Source organism: Phalaenopsis equestris, unplaced genomic scaffold (genome assembly GCF_001263595.1).
Source record: "Phalaenopsis equestris unplaced genomic scaffold, ASM126359v1 Scaffold000276, whole genome shotgun sequence".
NCBI lineage: Eukaryota > Viridiplantae > Streptophyta > Magnoliopsida > Asparagales > Orchidaceae > Phalaenopsis > Phalaenopsis equestris.
Genome location: NW_018164718.1, coordinates 1665396 through 1676552, shown reverse-complemented (window position 1 = coordinate 1676552; position 11157 = coordinate 1665396). Strand labels below are relative to the sequence as shown.

Here is an 11157-nt window from a genome sequence, read left to right as displayed (position 1 = left end):
GTGTCATATATATATATATATATATATAAAATCATATGCAATTTATTCGCGCGCGGTGCCGTAACAAAATAGGTGTCCTCCCTAGGCAAAATCGACATTTCGGACGCGCCGGTGCGATCCGTTTTGTCGTCTGGGGTCGCTCGGACGACATCGTCGACAATCGGGTCAAAAACGCTTCAAAATTCAAACTTCACAAAATTTCAACCCGCGATCGATCTTCTCAAAAAGTTTATTCGAGTTTTCTACAGGTAACGGTGCAAGCGATGCGAATTATGGCGATCGGACGTGTCGACTCTCCGAATTGCGAAGTTTGTGCGCGCGGGAGTGCGAATTATGCAAAAGGTCACCCTAAGGCTCAAAAGGTCCTATAGGAATTCCTTTTGGGTTTCCTCATGTTGGTTTCACCCTTCTAAGTGCTAGAAGTGGATACCACACACGCGAAACTCCAAAAGGGTACAGAAGTAGGTTGAATTTCTAAAATGAGGCGGGTCCCATTTTTAAGGTTCTAAGATGGTCAAAGGGAAATCCCTAAGGCTAGATCCTAAACCCTAAGAGGAAGACTAGACCTCACCAAAAATGAAGTCAACAAAAGATAATGATGTTTTTTCACTCTTCCTGCTTATCTTCTTAAGAAAAGGGTAATCGCTCGTACCATCACGACATTCCTTATAGCTTGAGGGGAAGACAATAGTAGATTCCGCTAAATGATTATCCACCACGTGGGCGAAAAAAACTGTCAGGATCAATCAAAGAAGAAGAAAGCGTCATAACAACGATCCTTCACTTCAGCCCGCAGCAAAAGCAAAAGCCAGCGACGACGCAGCACGGGCGTAGCTCAATCGGGTCGTCGAACCCGCGGAAAGAATCGCAGGACGGAAGGCGTGTACTGGTCAAAAACAGAAACGCAAGCAGCACAGGCACAGCTCGATCGGGTCGTCGAACTCGCGGAAACAAGCGGATCACGATCCCGATCAACCCTACAGCTTGCCAACGAAACAGGCGATGACGGAACAGACGAGCGCACTCCCCTTCTTCTACGAGCGTGGAATACAGGTAGCAGAGCTAGGGTTTCGTCGTGAGGCGAAACCTAGCAGAGCCTCGAGGAAGTATACTCCTTCTGATATATTTATCTGCATTGACATAATTTATCATTCAAAAGCAATTTATCATATATTAATTATGACAAGCATGCATCATAACTCACATTATATGAGTTGCCCACCCCAAATCAATTAATTTTGTATTAATTGATTCATAATTTAATTTCATTCTTCTAAATCCAAACAGCCTTACCCTCAATACCTTCATCCATCATTGCTTTGATACCACTTGCTATCACACCTCAGCTGACCCCTATTTAAGGTCAATCGTGGTGCAACAAAGGCACACAACTCAGTCAAACAAAATTCTTCTCAGCACTCATCCTAACTTTGCAAAATTAGGACTCAGTGTGCACTAAATTAGTCTAACTAAATCGTCGCGACATATATATCCAAAATCTATTTCAGTTCATAATTTATTCACACTCTCATATACTTGAAAACGTGCACAATATTGTCACTAAAATACATACAAAGTTGTTAAAATCTAATATAATAAAAATATGTATCCTAAAGGTCTTTGTAGCTTCCAAAAATATACAATGCAAAAATTGTACAACATCACACCTGACTACTCGCCCTAGTGTTTCTTAACCCTTCTTGAAAATCAACATCTACGAGTGAGTTACAAACTCAGCGACAGCGAAATAATCAAGACAAACAAAATTTTATAGAAAAAAAGAAGACAACGTACATGTTCAATCATATCTTATATACATGATAGCACTGCATTTTTATGCTGAGACGAGTCATTAAACTTCTCTAAAATTAGGTCTATGTATAGTGCATCACAATGTGTCCAATAAAGATTTTTTTTTACATCAACTTATTTTTAGTCGTCTCATAAACACTAGCTCGAATCACCTCTATGAATCCATCAAATACTCAAAATATATTATGCATCCTTCATCCAATTAAATGCTTCTACATATTTCTAAAAAATAGTATTATAAAGACTTTATCAGAATGTTAATCCAAACATTATTCTTTATGTCAATACACCCATTAGATATGATTGTTACTCTAGTCTGACTCTAAATCCTTATAATCTAAGTATTTATCTATGTTACATAGCTCCTCCTTCAACACCCACATCCTCAAATCATATATGAAAAAGAGTTTCAAGCTTCGACCATAAACAATTACAGAATGGATCATATTAAAATAAGAATGGGAGGTTGCTAAATGGAATAGAATTACATTCTCCTAAAAAAAATCTCTCTTATCCAAGTAGACAAGGTTGCATGTCTCTTTAACGTATTGTGGAGATATCCTTTGAGCTACAGTTGCCTCCTCTCCATAACCACTATTATCCTCCACCTTTAACATATAATAGTTCATGAAACTTCTTGCAGCTTTAATAGATATCGGTGACAAAGATGATGATGAATCTCTATCCCTATTTTCACTCCCATGATAAGAGCTGACAACAACTGCATCATCAAATTGTTGTTATGCAAGGTACTTTAAAACTGACAACTAATTCATATATGATTGAATCTCGTCTTTTACTGTTTTTGGCACTTTAACACATGGTGCAACATTTTTGTGTGAATTGATAAGGTATTCCTTCATCCTCCTACCCCCTTTAACTAAATTCCCTAGTAGTTGCAATTCAAATAAATAAATATCCTGTTATTATCTCTAATATCGACTAGCACACTATATTTCAACGAAGGATCCTTAATATCATTTGTGGATTTTTTTTTTACTCCAAAATTTCTTTTTTTTTTTTTTTTTGAAAAAACTAAAATTAAATTTTTATTAAAATTCAACATTATTAATCTATAGGTGGCAGGTAGCCTTTTTATCTATACGCAAATATTTAAATATTATAAAAATTTTTAAATATTAATATTTTAATATTCAAAATTTGAATTTTCATTATGATTTTCTTGCTTTTTTAAAACCTAACAACATGCATTCCCAAGCAATAAAATTAATTTATCAAAAATTTAAAAAATGATAATTAAACTATGAACTAAATATTTAAGCTTGTTTATTTTTTGGGTCACGCTCGGACTAAAAGTAGATATAATGAATATTTAAAAAATTTATAAAAATATCTTATATTTATAATATGTGTTTTTCATTTTACACATCATATGTTATCCTTCAATATAACTAAACTATTTAGACAATGTAACAAAACTATTAGAAGTTTAGAAATATAATCGAAATAGTAAAAGATCTTATGAATATTTAATAATTTAGTTGTAGTCTAACTTATTTGTATTTATTTGATAATTTAGGCATAATATTTAAAAAATTAAAGATATTAAGAGAAAACATATAAGATTGAAGCTAAGAGTACATGTAAAAATAAGTCTGTCCTGATACAAAATCTATAATAATATTCTTACACAAAATTTTCATAAGATATTGACTGCAACAAGTGGCTATGAATGAAGGAGGTAGCAACAACAACGACAACAGTGACGACAAAACTAGGAAGCCACGATGGTAGCAGTAGAAACAACAAGAAGCAGGTAGCAGGGCCAATAATGACAATAAGGATGGCCAGCATATGCAAGAGGAAAGACCTTGCATGAGATGTAAGATCACGTGTGCAATGGCAAAATTAGGAGGCGGTGATGACAATGGTGGAGGCAGGAAGCATTGACGATGGCAGCAACAATGGCAAAAACAGGAGGAAGCACCAACAGCTACTACAATACTAGAGACGACTGGCTACAATGATATGATGAATGAAAGCACAGACCATACTTGTGTAAGGAGTGCAAGCCGAGCTGTGCAGGTGCAAGTTAGATTAAGTAGAAAATAAATTCAAAACCCCTAAATATCAAAGCATACACCTCGATGCGTTTGAGGCAAGGCACACCCCGACATGCCCCATCAAACATGCGGCATACACCTCACCTAAGAAACCTAAAATGTGTGCCACATAGCACCATTGGGCTCAATTGCAAGGCACACTTTAGGCTGCACAATTTAAATCTGTGCAGAAAGTTTCAAAATGAATCTCTGTCTCTTGAATGGACCCAACAAAAATCAACAATAATTTCATAAGATTGTTAGATGAATCAATTTCTCTCCCCAAGAAAGGTGTGCTAAGATACATGTCTCACAAAACAAACTTTGAGAATTTTGAATCTTCAAAAATAACTTGAATTGCAATGTGCACATGGGGAAATTATCACAAGCCGCCAAAATACAACCAATAATGAGAACATAAAGTGCTATTAAAACATCCTCTTGGTTGTTGCACTGACCAGCAAGCAACCATTGTGGCGAGTCTATCATCACCCAACACATCTCTGTCGCACGTAGCCTTTTACAACACGCAAACAAAAACCTGGTCTGATTGAGTCGATGCTACCTAGCTGGCCCACTCCTAAGCCAGCCAATTCGACTATTTCAAGATGGCTCGAACTCCTAATCAAGAAATGTCGCACTTAGCCTTCTATATTCTCATGCATGAACAAACAAGAAAACCCCAACTTTTTCCCCACCATCGAAATAATGCACAAAAAGATTGAACACTAGCAGATTGCCAAAAAATCCATCTCCGCCATATTTAGTGAAACTTATAGTAAATCTACAAATAATACTCCTTCACCAATAACAATTAAACTCAAAACCTACTATGTTCAGCACAATTGCAGGAAACTTTACATGCTTCATCTTCTCTAGTTTGCTAAGCGCAAGACAAAATAAGCTCTAAATTGGCCCCAACCATCCAGTACCACTCTATTTTCTCAATTCCAATCTCATCAGCCAAAAAAAAAAAAAAACAGAAAATATAGTAGCATTCTTCTCCAAACACAACTTCAGCGAAGTCCAAAAAAAAAAGTTCCTAGTTTTAAGCTTCGTATCAACCCAAATCACAGATTAAAATTTCAAATTAATAAAAAAAAAATATGTTTCGTAACTTGAAGATAAACCCTGACAACTGGTAATGCAAAAAAATCATGTGTAACAAGCATTTGCACAAACAACTGGTGCGAGTAACTTGCAGGAAAAAATTATCACACTCAGTGAAGCATCAACAAGTACGACTTACCACGGAAACAACGGTATTAAGCCTACATTTCCTCCGGCGATTTCCATCTCTTATTCTCCCAACGCTGAATTCCTTCAGCTGCAACAAAGCAGAATTTTCTTGTCGAAGAGAGACAGCGAAAGGTGCCAACCTCTTTCCTTGAAGAAGAAGGTCTAACGAGGAGAAAAAAGAGATATTACGAACCCTAGAAATTCCATAGAGCGACTCCATTGGCAAAGAAATCATTGGGGGAAGGGCAATGGAGCGAACGAATGACCGGACAAAGGAGAGGAACCTGTTTTATCTGGAAAACTGCTTACGTTTTGAAGGTTATTTTTTTGGAGGTTATGCGGTGGATATGGGTGTTATAACTCATTATAAATTTCATGTAATTTTTCTGTAATCTATTTGTAATTTATAAATAAATTTTACGCTTCTATTTTTATATATTAAAATTTTATTTATAGATTATAGATATGTTACAGAAAGTTACATGGAGGTTACAAGGGGATATAATGCGGATATAACTACTTTATACCCCTTGTATAACCTCTAACAACGTACGCAGCGCTATGTACGTCTTACGTAAGCAATTTTTTCTCATATATATATATATTTTTATTTAATTTTAATTATAACGGACTTAAAAAATTAAGGAGAAATATTTCTATTATAATATAAATATAAAATAAAATAAAAATTGCCTAAAATATATGACAACATAATAAAATAATAAAATAGTTATTTATAATTAATAAAATATATATCATAAATAAATTTATGTGTGTTAATTGTTTAAGATCATTTTGATAGAATTGGGTATTTACTTATGTACATTAATACTTACGTTTTTAACACCTAAAGTTTAATATTTGCAAGCAAATCACTCATTCAATGGGAAAAAATTTGCGTACATAAGACGTACGCAGAGCTGCGTACGTCTGTAACCTGCAAACAGGTTACAGGAAGGATTTTGGGAGGTTATAATCGCGTTATACCCCATGTAACCTCTCTACAACCTACCTGTATATGAAAACAGAAGCGCGGAACTTACTAGAAGGTACAGATAGGTTACAGGAAGGTTACAGGGGGTATAATGGGGTTATAACCTTTATAGGAAGGTTACAGGGGGTATAATGGGGTTATAACCTCATAAAATCCTCCATGTAACTTGTTTGCAGGTTACAGACGTACACAGCTCTACATCTGTCTTATTTACGCAATTTTTTTCCCATTCAATGCCTCTATTATTTGATAAAATATTACATGCAAAGTTCAAAATCTGAACGCATACGGATTGCAAGTACACCATTATTGTACTTGTCGTTCACAAATGTGTACAACAAATACAATATTATACATATAGTCTGGATGTATCCGGATTACATACGCAATATTCTATTCTATAGGTCACTAATAATCTTCCACATCTTCATTTTTAGAATATTTCATCATTAATCCGGCTCCAATTCTCGTGTATTTCAGAGATTATTGCAGCAACGCAACGACCTCCCAACCTACCTCATCCATCTCTAGTCTTATACTTTGCACGCGCTCGCTTGCTCTTCATCCATTACCTACAACACTTGTCTAGTTTGGAGAATGTTAATTTGGTTAAATCAAAAATTTGCCTTTCATTAATTCAAGTATTTTAATCAAATTTTAGATGCGTATAACATTTTTTTATGATGATTCTCTAATTGTTGTCTAGGCTTACATTGACATCAACTAGATTAGTTCACAGACCATGAACATAATAAATAATAATGAAAGAGTATTTTAGCGTGAATTTATTAGATTTTTCAATATTACTAAATCATTATAATTGAAGGGCTCTATGTTTCTCAAGACAATAGCAAGAAACTAGAAAATAATATTGTAGTATGAAACTTATTGGAATATGCAACATTATTAAATTTTTTGGATTTTCACTTGTGTACATGAGAGGAAAATTTGGTCTTTTGTCCCTTTTGAAATATCACTTAGCCCTCTTATGTTGGGAAAAAATTTATGTGCGTAAGACGTACCCAGCGCTACGTACGTTAGGGAGGTTATTCATAGGGTATTGGGGGGTTATATCTGCGTTATACCCCATGTAATCTCTCTGTAACCTACTTGTAACATACCTGTAACATAAAAATATATGAAAACAGAAAATTGAAACTTACTATAAGGTGCAAGTAGGTTATAGGTAGGTTACAGGGGGTATAATGCGGATATAACCTCCTAATAACATCTGAGTAACCTCCCTGACGTATGCAGTGCTGTGTACGTCTTACGTACGCAATTTTTTCTCCTTATGTTGTCACCATAAAAAAAAAAAAAAAAGATTGGTTCTGCCCCTACCTTTAGGCTTAAAAGACCTGCAATTATGAAATTAAGAAGGGAAAAGGTTCCTTGGCTGGTTACTCTATCTTCCTTTCTGTAAGCCAGCTAAACGCCTAACTATTTTCTCTATGGTATTATAAGTAAGCTTTTTGTTTGCAATCTCTTGTTCTTCCTATTTCATCTTTTAGCTTTTAATATTAACAGATTAATCTCCCAAATTTCAATTTTTATATACAAATCATCTGTTTTTTTTTTTATATTTTCAGTATAATTTGAGTGGTCTATAGGTAAAAATTAAAATTTTGATGATTAATATGTTAATAAATAAGAACTGGGTGGTAGTTACTTAAATCATAATCACAATTTGATTGATATCATAATCACAATTTAGTCATGCTTGAAGCACATAAGAATATTTGCTTCTATAATTTTGTATTTTATAGTTCATGTTTTGCATTATGTTAAATCCTAAGTTTAGATTTATAATTTGCCTTTGCATTTTAAAAAAAGAGCTACCAGTAGTGGTATGAAATTAAATGTGTTATTTGGGCCTTTATTCAAAACTACTCCAATATTTCTATGTTGGTCTTTTTTGTATACTTGAAAATTACTAAGTATCTTCGTAACGACTATAGCTTCGTTGTAGGGGTTCCCCTCTTGGGAAGATCATCGTTTGTGAACATGATGGGGGAACAATCTCCTCCCTTCTGCATGACTGTGAGGTTGCACAACCCCACCCATCCTGGTCCTTATTTGGGAGCTTTGTTGGGGGGCATCCGTACCTTCAAGGATAGTCGGGACTATCCCGCCGATACAGAAGATTCTCATCCGGACGGGCCCAGATGGAGTTTCTATCTCTAGCACCTCGGTATGCCCTACTCATTACCTTTCAATCTGTGCATATCATGCACCATCTTGGTTTGATATCAGCTTTATTATCAAGTTCTTGTCCCCTGACTTCCTCTCTATAAGCGTTAGTCTATGTCATTTCGAGGTGGATGCAAGTTGGCCGCTGCTCTTTGGTTGTTCCATTCTCTCTATGACTTTCATGCTCCTCTTTTAGTCAATGGTATGGCTCCACGTTCACTGCACAATTGTTAGGTGGGGCGGCTATTTGTTGAAAGCCCACATCAACTATCTTGAAGCTGGATGATTTGTTTCGTTTTCTCAATTTATTTGAGTTGGAAGGCTGCTGGTTCATACGAGCTGGTCTGGTTAGATGGATTCCTTAGGAGTGATGTACCCCTCATCCGTCTGAGATGCACCACCTTCCTAGTACGTAGGACTGGCCGATTGAGCGTGTGGTCCTGGATCATTCTAGGTAGATCCAGCGGGGCCATATCACCTCCTCTGCCATCCACGAGATGACTTTGCGATTTGTGTTGGCATATTTTCAATGTACGGTCAAATAAGAGTGAAATCATACAGCTATAGGTTATCCAATTTGAATTAATTTGCTTGCTGCTCTTGTCATGAAAGACTTATATAAACCTTTTTTGTATTGTTTGGTATATTTTAGCCAGGTTGTCCTTGTTCATTCTAAAAACTGATTTATGATTTTTTATATGGTGAGGTCTATGCAATATGCAATAAAGAGAACTTGTATCATTTAATGTACATGTAAGGATCGTATAAGAGCTAGACAAAATGAGAAGAATTATGTTCTAAATGATGAACATTTTGACTCATCAATAGTTGATTCAAAGGGCCAAATAATAACACATTCAGCATGCATGTATAACTATTTCACAAATCAACAAAATTTATTCTTCAGGCAAAAGATTGATCACCTGATTATCTTATAAGCATCTAAAGAGACATGGCACGGCTAAAAGGAAATAAATGTAGGAGAATGCCACAAAACAGACAAGTGATAGGTAGATGTTGTTGCAGCAAAGCAAAAAATTAGAACAAGAAAATTTGCAAAATATAAAACACAAAAACAAACAGATTTATGTGGTTCAACAAGTTGCCTACGTCCATGGAGCTACAGAAGATTTTATTAATCTGAGGATTACACCGTCGATCACGTCGACTTACAAGAAAGAGTTCTCTCTCTCCTTTCTCTCTCTCTAACCGAGAGCTATTATTCTTCACGTAAAGCCATTCCGAAGAAAAATTCCAATGGAGCAGGTGAGCATTTAATTTTCAATTCCAGTCGTTGCTTTTAATTCCTTCCAATTCTTCGACCCATTAAGGAAAAACTTGATTTGTGAATTAAGAAGAGGCGGACGAGCGGAGGAATTTGGGGAGCGCGGGAACACGGGCAAATATAGGAAATTAAATATTTCAGAAACATTCCTAAGATGCAAGGTTCGCCCAATTAGCATGTAGTAAATCAGGCTCCACATTACCCAACAATTCTTCCACTTGAAGACTGGGACACTAGTTACATTGTCCTCTTTTCCTCAAGTGTGGTATACTCCACCACTGCAACTAAAAGCCCTTGTCTTTATGTTAGAAGACCAACTGAAGCTGAGCACAACCTCAGTTTCTCAAGAGTGACACTCTTAGTCAACATATCAGTAGGGTTCTTGCTTCTACAAATTTTCTCAAGTAATAATTGTATGTCATCTAACAATGATTGTATGAAGTTGTACCTGATCTAAATGTGTTTGGTTCTGGATTAAAATGTTGGATTCTTGATAAGGAATATGACGCTCTAACTACAACTGTAGAGAGTGCCCTTTTGAATCTCCTTATCCAATTCTTCCAAGAAACTCTATAAGCATATCATCTCCTTTGCAGCCTTTAACACTGCAATATACTCAGCTTCTTCGTGGATAAAGAAATTATCTTCTGTAGATTTGAGCCCCATGACATTGCAACACCACCAATATTATAAACATAACATGTAGTACTCTTCCTACTGTCAATGTCTCCAGCTAAATCAACATCAACATAGCCCAATGCCTCTAAACACTTTCCTGAGAAACATAAACAGATGTCTGAAGAGCCTTTTAGGTACCTCAAAATCCACTTCACAGCTTCCTAATGTTCCTTTCCTGGGTTACTCATGTATATGCTGCATGGGCAATATATAAAAAAGGTTCGTAAACCAAACAGATGTTATAAACTGTTTTAATTTATTTAATCGAGTCTGCTAACAAGTAATGTGTTTATCCTTTAGGATAGGTGCATTGCTTTTAGCATTGTTCTCGATCATTTAAACTATTGAAATATATGAGATCTGTTCGGCCTCACATTTTTCAAAATTAAATTACTATTTTTCCAAATCAAATTATACATATACATTAAATTAAGATTCAAGATCATTCCCAAAGATCTCTCCGGCTGACAGGTCTGTTGAACCAAATTGGTCAATTGAATGTAAACCAGCTCCACTTGAAGAGTTGTCAACTTTGTTAAGTGCTCCAGCCTCATGGTCGACAGCTACTCCCAGAGCGCTTCCACCTCCACTTTTGGCTGTGAGCCGTTGATTCCTCTTTAGGCCCCGCTTGAGGGCCATCCAGAGTACCTAAACCCTAAAACCTAAACCTCCTCCCAGCTCAGTGCACGGGCCAATGTCTTCTCAACTGCACTAGAAACAGGAACTCGGGCGGTGCCTGATAGCCACAAATTGACTCTCAAGGCCATGTCACTTGCACCGATGAATAAGTGTTAGCTAAAAGGAAGACCTTACGCTGACAAAAAATCATAATCACATACTCTTGGCTTGTTTTAACTCAAACCAACGAAATAAAGGATGACTAAGCATTGGTGGGG

At 36.0% G+C, this 11157-nt stretch overlaps 1 protein-coding gene across 1 annotated transcript in view; it reads right to left on the bottom strand.

Moving 5' to 3' along the window:
• Window positions 1-5422, bottom strand: part of LOC110024826 (arginine decarboxylase-like) — a 13839-nt gene extending 8417 nt beyond the window's left edge. The window contains 2 exon segments of the mRNA XM_020724996.1: window positions 5125-5202; window positions 5308-5422. Coding sequence (XP_020580655.1) covers window positions 5125-5202; window positions 5308-5349 — 120 coding nt within the window. The 5' untranslated portion in view covers window positions 5350-5422.
• Between the last annotated feature and the right edge of the window lie 5735 nt (window positions 5423-11157).